We start from the raw sequence: 20,432 nt of genomic DNA on the forward strand, positions 1-20,432 counted from the left end.
ATAAATTTAAAGAATGTTTTCATTAGGTACAACAGAAACTTAAGGTATGTGTGCACTTATCATCTGATGAAGGTTTCAGTTATCATCTGAAGTGAAAACTGAAAGGTGTTATATTAGAAGAAACACATGTATCTTGCATGATCTGCTGACTTTTCATATTTTAACGTCTTTCATAATTCTTCTTTCTTCTTACTTGTATGACTAAAATCTTATAATCCTGAGTCTAAATTAATATATTGATTGGATTAAGGATTGCACTACAAGAAAATCCTAAAATAGAAACTAATTTTAGAGACAAAATATAATTAGTTACTGTAACACCCCAGAAAATACATCTAACTATTGCAATACAAGTTATACCAATTTCTATTACAAGATTATGACTTATAGAAATACAAATATTAATAATATAAGATTTAAAACTACATCCCAAAGCCCTCCAGACCCTCTGACACCTGTATGATCATTTGCTTGTGTACGTAGTACAGTCATCAGCTTACAACACAACAAGAAAAGCAAGGATAAGCTAATTAAAAGAAATTCCATAACATATTTAATTCAGACAAAAAGAACTGATCAAACTAATCATTTATAAACATTTCTTTAAATGTTGTCAGATAAAATTTCAATATCAATTCCATCATTCATAGAGACCACACATGGATCTATTTTCAATCACAATTATTAGATTTCATTTCAAACCCCTCATCTTCCGGAAGAATTACTAAGTATGCCCCTACCAGATACTAACACACGATCCAAAGATTACCAGCGAATCCAATAGAAAGGGTCAGGATAAGTTCAAACATCCAATACCGAGTGTCTACAGCAGGACCTGGTGTGTATGAACTCCCTCCCAACTTCTCACCACCTAATATCTTAGTCTACATGACTTAGATCATTAGTGAAACCAGAGGATCTCCATTAAACATAGGCTTTTCATACTTAATGTACCATCAAACAACAACTCATACACTATCCCAAATGTATGACATCAATTTCATACAATTTACATCATTCATATATAATACATATCATTCAATCACATAACATTTAAAAATTCATATCATTCAAGAACGTTTCCAATATCAAAACAATATTTAACTCTCAAACTATCAAAATATAATATTTATAAAGTTTAAATAATATATAAACAAACACCATCCCTGCAAGAGAAATTGAATATTGGGACCACGTCCCCTCCATATTCAGATCTCCTAGCCTAGGGTATTATTGAGAGTTAAAGTTAGCTTCCCTTACCTTAATTGCTTGCTTTCCAAGCAACTTTTAGAATTTTATTCCCACAGTCTGGATAAGCTTCAAGATTTACGGGCCTAATACAAGTTATAAAAATAGAACAAAAATTCAATATGAGTTTAATCAAGTTGAGAGCACTTTTCTCAACTGGTCCCACTAAGATTGATGATTAAATCATAGAAAAAAACAGAGAATAAGAGAACTTTAGAATAAAAATGAACTTACTCTATTTGAAAATTTGATCGGGTATAAATGTAGCCTAACTCTTCATCTACAATATGGCGTGATCAGATCTTGGAATAGATGAGGTATGGTAGAGAAAATGAAGAGAGAAGGGAGAGGAGAGAAGTTGATAGAGAGAGAAAGCATGAAAAAAGGAAAAGAGGAAAATGATGGGCAAGGCATGCTAGTTTTTATTTACCGGGGGTGGTTACCGTTACTATATTAACTAAATTAGATACTATTGTAGATACTAAAAAATTATTGGTATCTAAAGTAGTTTCTATTATTAATAAAACTTATAAACTAGTTTCTAAATTTGTATATAATTAACTACTAGCTTTAGAATATAAACTTGTTAGTAACTAATTAGATGTCAATTTAAAAACTACTTTATACATTTTATTAATAATAAAAACTACTTTAGAGATCAATAATTTTTTTAGTTTATAAATAATATCTAATTTAGTTAATATAGTAACTAATTATTATTTTTTATCTAAAATTACTTTTTATTTAATGATTTTCTTGTAGTGTTCAAGGTGATAGATAAATATAAATTTCTACTATTTTGTATTACACTATTCCAAGATTACTTGTACTTTGTAAATATATATTTATTTTCTCTTTTCTCTTGTTTTGTTTTCTTTTTCTTCTTTTTTTCCTTTTCTATCCCGTTTACTTATTATATTTATCACTCTAGTTATTTTTCTTACCTTTTTTTTTTCTCTCCATCCCAATTCAGCTAAAAATTAAACAAATATTTTTTCCTTATTCCAATGATAGCACAATTTATTCTATAAAATTTGAATTCTTAAATGTTATGCTAACGAGTAATGTTTTATGTTTTGTTATTGTTGTGGTTGAGTTGGGTGTGGTCCCTTACAAGCCACCAAGACCGCCGCATCCCTTATGTGAAGGTGATTGTTGCCCCTTCAGTTCCCTCACTAACTCCTTTTTATTTTATTTTTTCCCCCTCGTCGATTAAAGAATAAACAAATAGCGAATGAGAATGACTCCATTGAGTTTGGTACACGATATCATAAATAAAGTTAGCTACATTTTTCCAACAATTGCTTTTGCTATTTACTAATAAATATTCTTTAAAAAAATTCAAAAATCTTAATTTATTAAGATTTCTGACGTAGTATAAGACCTTGGAATTTTGCTAATTTTTTTCCCAATTCTCTCTCTCAATAAGCTCCAAATGAATCTATTCATCCTTCATCACTGTTGAGTTATAGGGTGTAAAGTACGGTTTCTTCCTCCTGATGATGCCACCGACCCTTACTAGCTCTTCAAATATAATAACTGTAAATTTTTCAATTTTTTTGGATTCTATAAAACTGTAAGTTTTATGTGCTACTCTGTGTTTACCCATACTAGCTCTTTCTCAAGTGCAATCATCAACTAATAATATTTAATATTTTTCTTCCATATCAATAATAAAGAGCTCAAGTACGACAATATTATAATTATGAATAGTTTGCTAAATTGATCAAATAAGGTCAGCTACAACATCAATGATTAGATTTTTATTCATGATACTTTATTGATAAATTATTTGCAAAACAAGACTTGCTTGCAGTAGTACCCCTCTTATCTTGGAATAGAAAACTCTTTCTTCGTTCCAAACTTAAATAAGTATGAAGATGATTTCTTTATTCGGCAAACAAATTTGTCTTATTGCCTACAAAAATGGAAAATGTTTCAGTGAACAGAATGCATTATTGGCAGCACCATGGGAACCAAGAGAGAGAGAGATCTTGATTATTTTATTTCGTTTCGTTTTCGTTTTAGTTAAATGTTTCACAAAACAAAATTAATTAATATAAACATGAAATTGATAAATTAAGAAAGAGAATCTACGGCTACTTACATCCATTGTAATTCCACATGAATTATTCATTCTTGAACCTTCTTGTACGTATCTCACACATGCGACTGTTTATTGTTTTTAAAGAAAAAAAAACGTATAGAAAAGCTAGTCTTGTAAGGCAAGCCCTACCAGTGATATGAATGTTTCTTTATTATTTATTATAAGGCTCTGCAAGGTCCCGCAGTCTGTTTTGCGATATACAATCTGCACCACAACTTTCATTTACAGCATTATACTATTGTATGACTGCACCAAAGGTTGTTCTTGTTGGTTAAACTTTCACCTTGGAAATGCTACTTTTCTGATTCTTATGTTTCAAGTTGTTGGTTTCAATATATTGTTAACTGTTAATTTTAGTACTATTGACAGATTGGTTAAATATATCAAATCTTTGAGATGCTGTAGATGAGTCGACCTGCTTCTGTCTAGTTGCTTAGTTGTAAAGAAAAAAAAGTTGCAAAACCTATATAAATTGCATCCATGAAATGCCAAAATTCATTGTGATTACTTTATATATTTTGTTCCTTACGATCAGGCCTTTGGAATTGCCTCAAACACCCGTTTTAATGAAATAACACGCATCCTTTGATTTGACGGATTTACCTGTGGATTCATCATTGATAAAAAAAATTCAGGATCTATGTTATAGAACTTGCTTATGACTAGAGATTTATTCCTTTGAGGAATCACCATTCAAAAAAATTCCCAGAAACACGCATGGTTCTAAACAACGAACCAGGACACCATTTAGAAAGGAAAGTGGTAATGAAAACTATGAACTAATATTCAAGTATCTGCAAGAGTTCATAATTAGAATTCGAATTAATTAGCAGCAGGAAAAGAAAAATAGACAGTAAAAGCAGTAACAGTAGAGTAGGATTTTGAAACTTTGTTTTCAATTTCAATAATTATCTATGGATTCAAAATCCAAAGGGGATTCATCACTACAAGGTACTTCCAAGTTCCAAAAATAACACTTGCCCAGTTTGCCCATGTTAGCAAGGAAAGCCACCCACTCCCATTATCCAAAAAGTCGCCACGCTAGAAGAAAGAACGCTGAGATAAAGAGAAAGGGAGGGAGCAATAAAAACACGTTTTTGACATGTTGGGTTTGGATTTCACTTCTACAACGCCACCACGGTGGTTTCACCCTTGGTGGTGGCGGCGATTTGAGAACCAGACGGTGGAGGAGCCACGACTTGCTTCTTCGACGCCGTCACAAACTTCTCTTTTCTCTCGTCCTGGTTCATCTGGTGCTGACGACACTCAAGGCTGCAGAAAGCACTATCACCCCTACAAATTAAAATAAAAAACCATTCCAATTATTCAAATGAAATTGAGAATTGATAAATAAATAAATTATGGAGCTAACAGGAACAGTTGGAAATGCAACAGAGTTATACCTGTACATGTAGATGTCGCGACCGGGTGCGAGACGGCCTTTGCAGAGGGCACACACGCGCAGGAAGTGAGGTGTGTCTACCAAATCCGAAGAATGTCTTCTGAGGATTTTGGGTGTTAACGCGCCGCCACTAGCACCTGATCTCCGTTGGTTGGCTGCATCGGAGGCGGCGGCGTTCAGATCCAACGTTATTTCGGACATGCTGGTGGTTCTCTTCATTGGAGGACGAGGTCTCTTACCGAGCAACATCTTGGATAATTTTGTTGTGGTCTCTCTCTCTCTCTCTCTCTCTGGATTTTGGTTTGGTGTGAGTAGTGAAGAAGAAGAGGAAGAAGAAGAAGAGAGAAGTGAGTGAAGGAGGGTGAAGGTGAAAACAGTGGTGCGTTGGGGGAGATAAATAAATAAAACAAGAGCCTGAAACCGAGGAGTGAAGCAACGCCGTTGATTTTTATGTTCACGATGTTCATTATTCATCAATCTTCGTTAACGAGAAAGAAAATCTCACGTCAACACTCTCTTTTCAATTCAAGTAAACTAGTATGGTCTGTTTCTGTACAAGTTAATTTAAAGTTGAACCCAAAAAAATAAAATAACTGATTAGAAAATTAAATTAATTAGAAACTGAACCTGCCCAAAATAAAATAAAAAATTCAATTAAACTTATAAAATTATATATTCATTAAATTATTACGTAACTGTATTTTCTTATGAAAAATACATTTAATGGGAAATTATTACAATTATTTAAGTAAATTTTGTGTAAATTTACTTTAATGATATATATTAAATAATGGTTAGATACTATTATAGATATTAGATTCAATGATTTGTTTTTCAAAATCATTATAATCCATTTAGCGAACTCTTATAATTCTAATATTTTTAACCACCCCGGTTAATATATTTATGTAACTTAAACTATTTTCATACTTTTAATTAATTAAAAAATTAGCAGTAATTACAATTAATATAATTCTATCTTGTATAATACTCAATTATTAAATATAATAATATTTACATTCGTTTTATAAAGAAAAATAGGTTGTATCTAGGTAAAAAGAGTCGAGTTGCTATTTAAAATAAATTCTTTAATTAATAGAACCTTGTAAATTTTGTTATAATTTTATTAAGAATTAACCAAAATGATCACAAAAAATACAAAAAGAAAAAAAAAAGAAAAATATTAAGAATTATATTGATTTTCTTTTCCAATCTACGTCCAATTTTAATTACCCTAATTTAGAAATTGTTCCACCATCTCAAATATTTTGGATGTCTTTACAAAAAAAAAAATAGTATTCATTTTTAGACAATGCCCAAATGAACAAATACCTTCCTTTGTTGTGAGTTGTATGATGTTGAAGTCATCATAAGTCCATTCCTTCTTAAATCTTGAAATATTATGTCTCTAGTTAGGATGTTTCACAGATATTGTATATGTTTTGCATACATCTTTATTTTATCCCTCCAAGACCGATAACTTTGTGTTAAGAAATGATGCACTAGTAAAAAATAAGAACCAATGACAACTTATTATGACGAATGTAGTTTACCTGTCAAAAAAAATAGTGCAATGGTATTTTTGTAATTATTATGAAATTTATTATGACGGTTAAAATTAAAACTTACATCGTAAGTATTTATTATGTTTGTTCAGAGTAGAACCGTCATAATAAATTTTTACTATGTCATATTTTATTACATCTGACATAATAAGTATTTAACCTAAAACAATAAAAAAAAATAACCCTACCATAACCCTCTACGTGTGTCAACTTCTCCTTCCTCAACGTTTTTGGAACTCTACGGTAACCCTTCTCCATGCACATTGAAGCTTCTCCTTCCTTAACGTTTTTTTGAAACCCTACCGTGGTGCCCCTTCCGCAGCTGAAGCGCTTCTCCTTCCTCAACATTTTTTAAACCTTATGGTAACCCTTCTCCATGCACACTGAAGTTTCTCCTTCCTCAACGTTTTTTGAAACCCTACGGTGGTACCCCTTCCGTGGCTGAAGCTTCTCCTTCCACCATCTTCACTTTCTCCTCCCAAACAAAACCCTTCCGCGTTGAAGCTTCTCCTTCCACTACTGAGGTAGGTCAATCGAAACTTATAAACACAAATTTGATGCGTTTTCCATTTTTCCAAAACTTGTTTGGTCCCAAAACTTGAGTTTCCCACTTTTTCCCCTTCGTGTAGTGTTCATGGTGTGTTTATATTAGCTCCTTCTCCTTCTCCTTACTGCTTCGTGCTGTGGTTTCAAGTTTGATGTGTGTTGCTTATGTTACAAATGCATTTGCAATTTTTTGAAACTGAGAATGTGCTTTATTGGTTTGCATATGAAATTTTTGAACTGATACTTTAATTACATATGAAAATAGATTTAGAAGTGAATAGTTTTCTGTTGTCATATTTTACAACAAAAAATATGTGTTGTTATTTGATTCATGTAGTCAATGTACTTAATAAAAAAACAACTGTTATTGTTGTATTAAGCTATTGTTTTTTTCATTATAAAATTGACTTATCATAAAAAATACATGGAGCATCATAGTGTAGTTTGTTGCAAACCACTTTTTGTTTTGGTTGTGGTTTGAACATTTGAAGTAATTTCTTAGGTAAACTTTTGCTAACAATCCTAACATGATGTACTTGCAGGAATTAAGAATTTTCTTATAGCAACAAATTTGTAGGCTGCAATAAGTAGGAAGATATGTGTGGGCAAAGTTTGTATGTGTGGGAAGCCTTTTCCAATGTGTACTCACAGGAAATGCCCAAGCATAGGTTCTGAACCAACTTGTTTAAGCACATATGTGGAGAAGGGCCCAATACAAAAATCTAGGAGCAGAGTAGGACTGTTGTGTAGAGACAGAGCAGTAGTGGTCTTTGTAGCAAACTCGATTAGAGCGAGGAACGAATCATAAGAATGCTCAAATATTGGGTTATCTGGGAGAAACCGAAAGGTATGTAAGTATGTAATGGCCTTGGTGAGATTGTAACGGGAAAGAATCGTGGTAAACTTCCACACGGGTTGGGGAATTTCCTTTGATTGGAGTAGACAATCTTATTGCTAATGTTGCTGTAAAAAAAATGAAGAACAGGTTTCTATTGTTGTTGGTGCTGCCAAAAGAAATCCAAAAGAATTTCAGGAGTTGTTTTGTTTCATCAATGGAGCCAGTACAAGTTATTTTGAATGTGGGGGAGGGGTGTTTTAGATGCCTTGGCCTTTGGAAGGTCAATGCACACAGACAAGGATTAAGGAGCACGATATGATGCGGTATTGTTTGGTTTTTTAATATCTTCACATGAATTATATTTATATACTAATTTTATTTAAATTTAGGATGAGTCTAAAAATTCAAAAGTTGTCAACCCTCAAGGATCACAGATGTCTTCTCCCTCCAACAACTTGGTGCAGTGGTAGTGACAATTGGAAAACAAATAGTCCAATTAGATATGCCTCCTGATGTTGTAGGCAGGACCAATAATGTCCCTTTTTTTTATATGTCATAAGGATATTTGTGAGATTGTTATTGGCACAACTATCTATATCAGTTCTACAACTTTGGTTGTTGTAAGTATACTTTTATTATCCTTTAAAATAGTTTAATATATTTTATATTTTACTCTAACATTATTTTTTCAATGTTTAAGGTATTTACATTACCTCTGCATCGAGAAGAAGAATGCTTATATTTATGGATTTCTTGACCTAATTGTCATTCAAAATGTAGAAAATAAAGCGAGTGAAGTGAAAACATACTTAATAGAGACATTTCAAAATGTAGGCAAAAAGAAGTGTATTTAGCACCTTACTTGCATCAATAAGTATATAATTTTAAATTACAATTAATTAATTTGGAACTTATTTATTATTAATATTATTATAACTTGTAGGAGTCATTGGCAGTTGTTGGTCATTATTCCTCGTCATTTTCTCGTGGTTATCTTGTGTTCATTGCATAAGAAAACGAACACTTTGACCATCAAGCATTTACTAGACGCGTAAGTTTTCTATTGTATTATATTTCCTACCTTAATGATTAATATGAATTAACAAATGTCTACCTTTCTATAGGGCTTTGGAGGCTCATTCGAGATTACAAGGACTTCCACATGTAGCTAGGAAGAAGATACAACTAATTGCACCTAATGTAATTTATTTGTCCCACCACTATTTAATTATGATAAAAATATTTTATATTTGTGTTTTAATTTGCAGTGTTCACATCAATCGAGAAGCTATGAATGTGGATATTATGTAATGAACCACATGCACACAATCATATCTGCAAACATTACTGATTCATGGAAAGAGGTAATAGAAAATTTACTCAAATACCTTAATTATTTAGTTGTGAATTTCACTTTTTATTGATTAAGTCAATTCTTTGTGTAGTTATTCAACGATCCATCTCCATTCGAGGATAAAGATATAGAAGACATTAGAATGCATTGGGCTTCATTCTTTTTAAGTGTTTCTGATAAGATGTAAATTTCATTAGTTTATTAATCAATGAATGAGTTTGTCTATAAATTGTTTGCAATTTTTTGGATAATATTGATATGCAGGTGATTGTTATCAATGAATAGAGTAAAATTGGCAATTATTAAGTTTGTCTAGAAATTGTATGCAATTGTCTAGAAACATTGATATGCAGGTGATTGTTATTAATGAATGGGAAAAATTTGATCAATGAATGGATTTTTCTATAAATTATATGCAATTTTCTGGATAACATTGATATGCAGGTGATTGTTATTAATGAATGAGAAAAATTTGATCAATGAATGGATTTGTTTGTAAATTAAATGCAATTTTCTGGATAACATTGATATGTAGATGATTGTTATTAATGAATGGAAGAAAATTAATCAATGAAAGGGTTTGTTTGGATAATATTAATATGCAAGTGATTGTTATTAATGAATGGGAAAAATATGATCAATGAATGAGTTTTTCTGTATATTGATATGTAGGTGTGAATGGAAGAAAATCGATCAATGAATGAGTTTGTCTGAAATTTTGTTATTAATGAATGCTGAAAAATTTATAAAGCAATCGTTTTTCTAAAAGAAATCAAATTTACTGTGATGGTTATTGCAATAGATGACATAAAAAACTTATTTACTATGACGGGTGTTTGAATATTTGTCATAGAAAACCACTTACTATGACGATTTTGATGAGAACCATCATAGTAAGTCGTATTTTCTATGACGGTTCTAGAAATACTAGTCATAGAAAGTTTTGGATGAACATATTATGACAGATATATTTTGTACATTTTATGACGGTTCACAAACAACAGTTATAGTAAGTCAACTTACTATGTCAGTTTTTCAACCGACATAGAAAGTGCAGAGTTTTTATAACTCCTGATTTTATGTCGTCATCAGAACCGTCATAAAAAGTCTTTTTTTTTGCGACAAAAGAGAAGAAACTTGGGAAAAAAAGAGTAACTTTGACAAAAATAAACAAAGTGACTTAGAAAAAGCAGGTTTCGCAGGCTAGTTTACTTGAAGAGCCTTTTCTAGTGCTTCTGTCTTCTAGGCATTAGGAGTACCCTGGTGATGAGCTTAGTGATGATGGCAAAGATGTTCTTTCAAAAGTGATTTGTCCTTTCATTGGATTTCCTCTAGACACCATCAAGTACTCAATGTTGAGTATAAACTTTGATACTAAACTCTAAACCTAATAACAAGTTCAATTTAAAAAAATTCTAAAACTTTCTCACAAAAATGAGGCATTTTTTTTTTATAATTTTAAAGGAGTAAAAGGCTATATCCAACTTAACATTTGATAGATAATTTATAAGGTTTAAGAGAAATGTATAAATAATTATATTTTAAAATGCTAAAAATTTACTCTTCAAACATTTTAAGTGGCTTCCTCTTTAAGATATACTCCTCTTTATGTTGTATATGGCTTACCCTCTTGTACTATTTCTTCTAAAGATGGTATCTTAGCTTATATATTTCTTTAGCTTGATTGACGATATGGTGGTCATAGAAATCCAATCTAAATTTAATTTAAATTCAATAAAATTGATTGGATTTAAAATTCATATTTATTTTAATTAGATCAAACCTATTTAGATTTTTTCAAATCCATTTAAAATAGATTAAATCTATATTAAATCCACTTTGTCAATTAGATTAAATCCATCTCAATCTAGATCCTGGCTGATTTAGCTTGATATGGGTCCGGGCTCACTCGACTCGACATGGAGATTGGCCGACTCGACTCAACATGGGCCCGGACCGACTCGATCTTAGCCTGGACTTACTCGGCTCGACCTGGGCTTGGGTCGACTTAGTTCAACATGAGCCCGGTGCCGACTCAACCTTAGCTCAGAAAGACTCAACTTGACATGGGCACGGGTTGACTCGACTCAACATGGGCACAAACCATCTCAGCTCGACATGGGCTTGGGCCCACTCGACTTGACATGGGCATAGGCCCATTCGGCTCGACATGGTCCTAAGCCGACTCAGATCAGTCTAGGGCCGACTCGGATCGACATGGGCCTAGGTCGACTTGAATCAACATACGTTGGACCGACTCGGCTCGACTTGGCTCGACATGGACCTAGTGCCAACTCTACCTTGGCCAAGTTCCGACTCGACTTGGAACCGGGCCGACTCATCTCGACATAGGCACGGACCGACTCTGGTCAACACTAGCCCGGGTCGACATGATTCCGGGCCAACTCGACTTGACATGGACGCAAATCGACATGGGCGCAGGCTGACTCGGCTAGACATCGACTCGGTCCAACTTGGCTAGACATCGACCCAGGCCGACTCGGCTCGAAATCGACCCGGGTGGACTCAGCTCGAAATTGACCCGGGTGGACTCAACTCGACAAAGGCCTGGGCCGATCCTGTATGACATTGATTCCAACCGACTCGGCTCGATATCGGCCCTGGAAAACTTGGCTCAAGATCGCCCTGGGCAAATTGACTCAAAATCAGCCCGAGCAAACTTGGCTCAAAATCGGCCCAGGAAAACTCAACTTGATATCGACCCGGGCTGACTCGGCTCTATATCGGCCTGTTCCGACTCGACTCTATATCGGTCTGTTCTGACTCGGCTCTATAGCAGCCTGTTCCGACTCGGCTCAACATCTCCTCGGGTCGACTCGACTTGACATCGACTTGGGCTTACTCGTCTACACATCGACCTGGGAAGAATCAACTTGACATCGGCCCGGGCCGACTTAGATTGATATGGGCCTAGGTCGACTCCGATCGATATGGTCTTAGGGCGACTCCGATCAACATGGGTTCGAGTTGACTCTACTCAACATTGGCACGGGCTTACTCTGCTCGACATTGGCCCCGATCAACACAGATTGACATGGGCCCGAGATGATTCGGCTCGACATGGACACAGGTCAACTCGGATCTATCGAACAAGGTGTTTTGATGTCTCCAAATCCAAGAGGAATGCTTGAAGACCTTGTTGCTAGTTGTGTGTGGGTCTATTAGTCTTTGAATTTGTTAATCCACTCTTTATGATGATCCAAGGTTAATTGAATCGTAATCCTTTTGAAAAAGATAAGTTTTCTAAGGAGTGTGAGATTTTAACCTGTTGAAATGTCGATTCAATCGGTTGTTTGGCACTTAGTGACTTTTAAAATGAGTTTGAAAAGCTTGACTTTGTTTTGACTTTGTTGTCAAACTATTTCAGCCGATTGTTTTGAGAATTCAATTGGTTGTTTTTCTAGAAACCTTTACATAATTCTGTTAAGCTGTGCCAATTTGTTTTAAATTATTCAAACTGATTTTGGTTATTGATTTAACTACTTTGACCATCTGATTGAAGTATAAAAAGGTTATTTTACACTTCTGGTCATTAAATGTCTTGAAGGAACAACAACAACTGAAAAAAACATTTTTGGAAATGTCAGGAAACATATATCCTGATCTTGTGAAGGTCTTCTACACAAATCTTCACATTGATGATGAGAACTTGTGCTCACATGTGAAAGGAGTTGATATGGAGATTACTCCAAATGTGTGGACTGCTGTAACAGGATTGAAGTATGTTGGGCTGAGAATCAACAAAGGAAACATTGGTGTAGTGGAAGAATTTAACAATATGCAGTATTATAGGAGTTGTCTCAAGAACCTTCATTCTAAAGTGAAGGGTTTTTCTATGGGAGGCTTGAAGCTAAATGAAAGAATCATTGCTTTCATAGTATCTTGGTAGTTGACTCCAAGGGGGAGAAATCATTCGGTACTTATTGAAGAGGATCTTGTTCTCATATATTGCATTATGAAGAAGATCAAGGTTAATTTGATTCACATATTTAAAGAACACATGCAAAAATCAATGAGGTTAAGTGACTACCACTTTTCCTATATTGTTCTTATTTCAAAATTTCTACATTACTTTGAAATTGACCTTGAAGAAGAACTATCTGAGGTGGTGAAGCCATCTCATGAAGTCAATAATGGATCACTTAGCAAGATGGGATTCATTAAGGTTGGAGGCAAATGTGTAAGTAAAGACGGAGAACAAGGGGGTTCTTCTAGTTGTAACCAAGATGAAGTCGATGAGGATGATCAAGTTGTTGCTAATACTGGAGATGATGGAGTTGATGAACACCAAACTGGACAAGGAGATCAAGCCAATGATGTTCCCGGTTAAGCCTATAGTGCTGGTCCAAGCACTGGAATTATGAATGATCCTATTACTTCAATGACACCTTTTTGAGAGGTTGATGATTAATCGCATGGATGGTTTAGCCTATGATCAAAGGAATCATCACGAGCTTTTTGTGGCAAGGTTCCAAAATCTGGATGAACAGATTGAAGATGTCCAGAACCAACTATTTGAGCTTCGATATCGTAAGGAAGATCGAGGGATTTAATGCATCATTTTATATTTATGCTTATGCTTGCTGAACAATTTTTCTTAATTTTGTTTTTATCCTTTCTCCTAAATAGGGGGAGAATTGGTGGTTTCTGTGTTGCATTTTGTTGCTAGACTCTATGGTGCTTTATTTTGTTTTATGTTGATGTTATAACTCTTATTATAACTCTGATATACACTTTGATCTGCACCTAAGTCTGCACTAGTTTATACACTGTTTTTACTAGTTTTTCTGCTTAAAAGCTTATGCAGAAAACTGGTTCTTGTATGCCTTTTTAAATTTGGGTTATACTGCTGCTATGTATGCTTTGTATATGCACAAAGTTTGTTTTTCAGGACCTATAAAATTCAATCACTACAACTCAAGAAAATCAAGGATTTGTCTTCATCAAATAGGGGGAGATTGTTGAACAAGGTGCTTTGATTTCTCCAAATCCAAGAGGAATGCTTGAAGGCCTTCTTGCTAGTTATGTGTGTGTGTCTAGTAGTCTTTTGAATTTTTTAATCCACTCTTTATGATGATCCAAGGTTAATTGAATCTTAATCCTTTTGAAAAATATGAGTTTTCTAAAGAGTGAGAGATTTCAACCTGTTGAAATGTCAATTTAACTGGTTGTTTGAAACTTAGTGGCTTTTAAAATGAGTTTGAAAATCTTGTCTTTCATATCAAGTATGGAATAAGATTGTCTTGTAATTATGATATTTAATCTTTGATTTTACTCAGGTGTATTCTATTCCCTTCTTCTTTGAACATTGTATTTCTGTGTGATTTGGTGTGGTGCAGTTTCAAAGGGTTGTTCTGAAAACTGTATGGTTTGCCAAATAGTGGTGTGTGTTCTTGAGGGGTTTAAGATCATCACTCTTAGTGTGTTGTTTGTAATCTAGGTTTGATTACATAGTGAATTCTCAGTAGTTAGCTGACGACTGGATGTAGATATTGGTTAAGAGTGAACCAATATAATCATCTTGTGTGAATCTCTCTATCCTTACACTCATTAAACTGTTTTATATTTGATTTTCAATTTTGCTAATATAAACAACCGGTTGTTTCGCAAAATTCAACTGGTTAGTTTTCTGGTATCAAAAGTTTTCTAATTGGCTTAACAGTTTTCTAATTGATTGATTCTTCATAGTCTTTCACTCTACCTTCAATACTTGCGAAAATATTTCAAAAACAATTCACCCCCTCTTATTTAAGGCATATAATTCTAATAGGATTGACATGGACTCGACCGATTCGGGTTGACATGGACGCGGGTTATCTTGGATTGACATGGACCTGGGCCGACTCAGCTTGATGTAGGCTTGTGGCGACGCGACTCAACATTGGCTCGAACCGACTCAGCTCAACATGGGCCCGGTCCAACTCGACTCGACATGGGCTCGGGTTGACTTGGCTCGACATAGGCTCAGTGCTAACTTGACCTTGTCTGGGTGCCAACTCGACTTGGACTCTAGCCCATTCAGCTCAACTTGGGCTCGGGTTGACTCGGTTTGACTTTAGCCTGGACCAACTCAACTCGACTTGGGCCTGGACCATCTTCGCTCAACTTTGGCCTGAACCGACTCAGCTCGACTTGGACTCAGGCTGACTCGGCTCAACCTGTGACCGGGCCAAGTCAAAATCCAACCCAAAATCCATTTTGGATAATCCAAAAATGTATCCAATCTATATTAAATCCATATCCATTTAAATGGATTGGACTTAAAATCCAAAAATATGGATTTGAATTTGAGATAAATTCATTTAAATGGATTAAAAGTAATATGGATTTGGATAATTATGAATTGGATTTGGCAATTTGGATTTTTTGCCCACCCTTAATTGACAACATAAAAAATAATTAAGTAAACATGATTAAGTAAAGAGATTTAAACATCTTAAGATAAATACAAGATATGAATTCATTTCAGATTTAGGTTTAACTTTTTAATTAGATTAATACAAAGGGTTATACACACTTAATACAAAATTCCTCTTAAAAGTATTCTCACATGAGCTTTCTTACAATGAATGTTTTGAATTGTAACAGCAATCATCCCTCATTCTTTTTTTAATATATCAAAATGTAATTGTTATGTTAGAGATATTCCTTTTCAAGAGAGTCATTGTGAGTTGACCTTTTTCTTTTTCTTACACTATTTTTGGATGACCTGATGTATTGTTGAAGATGATATGCTAGTGGAGAAAGACCCAACACTATTGAAGTTTGGATTGAATGATTTGAATGGAAATGCATGGAAAGAAAGGTGTAGAAAGAGGGAAGAAGTGTCACTTCTCATATGTGAAGAAAAACGTGGAATTACTGGCTACGTTTACTTGTTTGTCCTTGCAAGGAATGTGATTCATGTAGATGTTCTCTACGTGCATGGGAGGAAAATATTGAAACCATGGCATGTTCAAGCATTGATGAAGACATGGTGTAAGGGTTGAAGATGAAGACATAACTAGTTATGGTCTTACTCATAACTATACCTTATGTCATAATCGATTATGGTCACTTTCCACTCATTCTATATTTATAATAATTAAACAACAAAGTTGTAATGGTGAGTGTGCCTCTCTCACTTCATAATGGATGTACAAATGAAAATCATCAAGCCAAAATAAAGTACTTCTCTAAAAATGTGGAAGCAACCTCACCCATACACATGCCCTACATATACTTAAAGTTTACATATTATGAAGGAATGTTATTTCTTTTAAAGTAATGAAAATTTTATACATGGGAAAGATAAACTTATTCCATAGGAGGGTATATAGGCCAAGCTTTTATTCCATGGTAAAGGAATGAACCTTATGTTGTGTTGTATGAATAAGCAAAGGGACGAGGTTCCTCTATTGTGTTTTAGAAGATAAATAAGCCAAATAGTAAGATCACATGTTTGATCAATGTATTGATAAGTGCCAAATTTCAGTAATATTTTATTTTAAAATATAGGCACTTATGGAAATTAATTGATAAAATAAGCATAAAATAAGCCTTAGTTTATGAAATTATACCTTTTTACATATTTTATGACTTTAATTTGAATAAGAACGATTTAGTCCCAATTTTGTGTTAATTTCAGGTTTCTAGGGAAGAATGGAGATAATTAGGCAAAAGGAAAATATTCAAAGATAAAAAAAGAAAGTTGGAATGCATCAACACTCACCAAAGCTGCCCAAACTCGTAAAAAGCTAAGATGCCACTAGGGGATCTTGCTCAAGCAAGCTCAATCTTGCTTGAACGAGATAATGTTAGAAACATTAGGTTGTACAATGTTTTACTCGCTCAAGTGAGCTCAATCTCTCTTGAGCAAGATAGTGTCAGGAATGTTGGGTTTTTCGAAGTTTTACTCACCTAGGCGAGCCCATTAGCGCCCAAGCGAGAATTCACTTAACCTAAGCCATTTAGGTTAAATAGGGGCTTGAGGCACAACCCTACGTGTGCAAGATTGAGGGGAAAACACCATTGAGTGAATTATAACCCAATGGGAGAATAGGAGGTATGAGAAACATTAGAGGAGACAATCGTCAAGGAGAAACATCTTAGATCTTCTTTTCATGCTCTCCCTGCTTGTAACATTCATCATGTGTGGCTAATTCTACCATTTGGAATTGGGAGTAATATGTTCAAACAATTATGTATTGAAGTGATATCTAAACATAATATTTTGTTCTTGATTGATGATTGGTATTATTGTTTTGTTTGTCATGCTTGGTTTACCATGATCTAGAATCTTAAATTTGACTGGAAAGTACTTCTAAGGTTCTGACCTAAATGATAATACTTAACATATTTAAATGTTAAGAATAAATTTGAAATGTTAATTGCTATCAATGTCTGATCTTAAGGATACGTTGGTTTTATAAATATGCGAGGAATCGATATTTAGGAAGCATCTTAATAATTTTATATGCGAGGAATTGATATAAATGAATTTTATACGGGAATCAATATCAATCAAAGGGCATAATATTGTCATGCTAATCAAAATACAAAAGAGTGAGAAAGATGAAACTCAATCCCTATTTTTTTTTTAATTGAAGCAACAAACTCTTTGACTTTTTCTTGTTAATCATTGACAGGATAAAAAATCTCAACAAACTTTTATTATTCTGTTTTATATTTAATGAATCTTTTATTTGATTATTCAACTGTTTCTTGTGGTTTTGATATCTATTCTTAGGGACAAATTATTACTTCTGGCAACGCGATGCATTTGTTGTAGAAAAGCCATCAGTTGTCCAGCTTGTTGAATCAAGTGTGTTCAAGCCTTAAAGAATCCAAATCCTTTGAGTTTGATGGAAGGCTGGATGTGCTTGTTGTTGCTGAGGTGTTTTAGAATAGGATATGGGGTAGATTATCTATGTAAATCCACTCTTGATTGAATCCAAAGCTTAAGTATTCTCAAACCTTTTGAATTGAAAGTGTTTTTCAAACTAAGTGAAAAATAACCTGTTGTTTTGTCGAAACAACCGATTGTTTTACTCTTAGGTGTTTTGAGAAAGGTTGAAAACTGTTTTTGGTGGTTGACTTGCTGTCAAACCAAAACAACCGATTGATTCGCCCATTCAACCAATTGTTTGTTTTCAAATCATAACAGAAAACTGTTTTGAGTGTTGACTAAGCTTTAAATGATTTTGTAACTGAATGCGCTCCTGTTTTAAATGCTTTGAACATTCTTTGAAAGCTATAAAGAGTTTGTTCAACTTTTGTAACAAACAAGAACTGAGATTTAATCATAGAAAAACATATTTGAGTTTTTCACTGATTTTGCTTTCAAGAGTTAAAGATTGCTTTGATCAAGAGAGAGTGGAATAGGATTTTCATTTGTATTGATTTCAGATCATTCTGTAAAAAGTGTAATCCTTCTGTACTTTGTGTAAACTCTGGTGTGATAGGCTAAGAAGTGTTGTGTGCTCTTGAGGTTGTCAAGATCAACATTCTTGGTGGTGTATGTGCTGAGCCAAAGGAAGTGTGTGTCTTGAGGGGATCAAGGTCACTTCTTTGGTGGTGTGTGTAAGTAATCTAGGTTTGGTTACTTAGTGGATTCCCCAGCGGTTTCTGGGAAGACTGGATGTAGCTCTTGGTTTAAGAGTGAACCAATATAAACTGTGTGTGCAATCTCTCTCTCCCTTAAACTCTTTAATTTCAGTTTGTATATTTTAACTGGTATAAACAGTCGATTGTTTCTGCGAAACAACCGATTGTTTTTCTGGTGCTGTGTTAAATTACTTTGTGTTTTTGGCAAACTGAATTTTGAATCAAGTTTTCTCAAAGGAATTTCATTCTAGACTAAAAAGTTTGTAAAAAACCTCTTTAAACCATTCACCCCCCTCTAGTTTAAAGCCATACATTCTAACACAGCTTGTGTGGGAATGGGAACACTGTTTAAAAATTCAAATAAAGGCATTTTTAAATAGGGAAGACATGATGGCTCAATTTCGATAGGAGGTGAGTGGGCTTAGTTCCATTTCCTTTTTAAATTATGGGTTGACAATGAAAATTTAGAAAGTGAATTCCTAAAGAAAAGTGTAAATAGAGAAGGTTCAAAGGGAAGTTGGTAAAAGTGGACGACTTCCCCGATGTTGAAGAACAAAACAACCTGTGTATGTTAGTTGTCTATGTTGTTTCCTAACATGGATGCATGGTTTTTTTTGTCAAGTTTGTGTTATTTATTAGTTGAATGATTTGGTTAGTCAAATAAGGGTGGGATTGCATGTTTCATGGGAGTTCAGGATGGTAGTGGGGTGTTTTGGTGGGGGCATAATTGATTATGCATAAGGGCGTAATTGATTATGAATCCTTATATAATTGATTATGTAGTTATTGATAATCAGTTATATGAGGAGGCATAGTCGATTATTGTTCTCGTCAGTTGACTCTGGTGATGAGCTCTAGCTCCGCTCTATCTATTCTAAAATCTGTTCTACTTCTTGTTGCATTGGAACGTGGCTCTGTTGAAATAGAGGGGGGCCTACCTGTTGATCACACTCCGATGACCAAGTCAGTAAGAGCTTACAAAATTAAAGAGTGTATTCAGTATCAGTCTCAGAAACAGCGTACCTTTACATGGGGTCTCAAGCCCGGTTTTATAATTATCTCTTGTAACAACTTTCTATCATGAGAATCTAATCTCAACCGAAAACATATGTAACAGAAAAATACTCTGCTTATGAGCACCTTCTCTCAAGGTGCTACAACAAAAAAGAATTGTATCTCTAATGAGAGCATAAAATAACAACAGAACAACAACCTGCCAACAAGGCACCACCTTAGGTGCTAACAGTAGAAAAACACTTTGTTTACGTGGGCACCCTTACTCATGGTGCAATATCATCTTTCACTATGCATGCAACTTAACCCCTACGTGCCCTAAATCACACACACTTAGGTTAAAATATATTTAAGTGACTTAACCACTACGTATACTAACACACACCCTTAGGTTAATAAATATCTTTGACTAATATCCTTATACTTGCATATAAAAAGATTATTTTAATTATGCTCCAACGGGCTTACTAACATAGTTAGGTCAAACTCATGACCCACTTTATAGGCCCAACAGTCGAGTTGACCTACCCACACCGTGAACCGAGCTTCGATCACTGAGCATTCTGTCTAGTACAATTATATTTTCATGCACAATCGATTATGTTTTTTTTTTGTTGAAAAAATTATTTGATGCATATTTTGTGATATTTATGAAACCCTTGGAAACTTTCATCGGATGGTACATTTCCATGGGAAATGTGGTTGAATTTGTAAGCATGCATGATTAAGAAATGAAAAGAAAATGTTGTAAT

At 34.1% G+C, this 20,432-nt stretch overlaps 2 protein-coding genes across 2 annotated transcripts; one reads left to right on the plus strand and one right to left on the minus strand.

Moving 5' to 3' along the window:
- Nucleotides 1-4,234: 4,234 nt before the first annotated feature.
- LOC137825989 (senescence-associated family protein (DUF581)) lies at nucleotides 4,235-5,216 on the minus strand. Its single transcript, XM_068631817.2, has 2 exons — nucleotides 4,759-5,216; nucleotides 4,235-4,648 (listed from the first exon to the last, which is right to left on the minus strand). Exons 1-2 carry the CDS (start codon nucleotides 5,004-5,006, stop codon nucleotides 4,480-4,482), a joined length of 417 nt encoding a protein of 138 aa, XP_068487918.2. The 5' UTR covers nucleotides 5,007-5,216; the 3' UTR covers nucleotides 4,235-4,479.
- Nucleotides 5,217-8,202: 2,986 nt separating this feature from the next.
- LOC150025622 (uncharacterized) lies at nucleotides 8,203-9,328 on the plus strand. Its single transcript, XM_090294136.1, has 7 exons — nucleotides 8,203-8,326; nucleotides 8,407-8,576; nucleotides 8,650-8,757; nucleotides 8,831-8,906; nucleotides 8,975-9,070; nucleotides 9,152-9,243; nucleotides 9,325-9,328. The coding sequence occupies exons 5-7, from the start codon at nucleotides 9,017-9,019 to the stop codon at nucleotides 9,326-9,328; spliced, it is 150 nt and encodes a 49-aa protein (XP_090150262.1). The 5' UTR covers nucleotides 8,203-8,326; nucleotides 8,407-8,576; nucleotides 8,650-8,757; nucleotides 8,831-8,906; nucleotides 8,975-9,016.
- Nucleotides 9,329-20,432: the final 11,104 nt, after the last annotated feature.

Source organism: Phaseolus vulgaris, chromosome 8, assembly GCF_051622355.1.
Source record: "Phaseolus vulgaris cultivar YP4 chromosome 8, ASM5162235v1, whole genome shotgun sequence".
Lineage (NCBI taxonomy): Eukaryota > Viridiplantae > Streptophyta > Magnoliopsida > Fabales > Fabaceae > Phaseolus > Phaseolus vulgaris.

Excerpts from the sequence above, each read along its gene's own strand:
- LOC137825989 (XM_068631817.2), bottom strand. The coding sequence starts at position 5,006 with ATGTTGCTCGGTAAGAGACCTCGTCCTCCAATGAAGAGAACCACCAGC. Across the intron at positions 4,649-4,758 it reads CGCGACATCTACATGTACAG|GGGTGATAGTGCTTTCTGCA; the intron begins GTATAACTCTGT and ends TTTAATTTGTAG.
- LOC150025622 (XM_090294136.1), top strand. The coding sequence starts at position 9,017 with ATGAACCACATGCACACAATCATATCTGCAAACATTACTGATTCATGG. Across the intron at positions 9,071-9,151 it reads TTACTGATTCATGGAAAGAG|TTATTCAACGATCCATCTCC; the intron begins GTAATAGAAAAT and ends TTCTTTGTGTAG.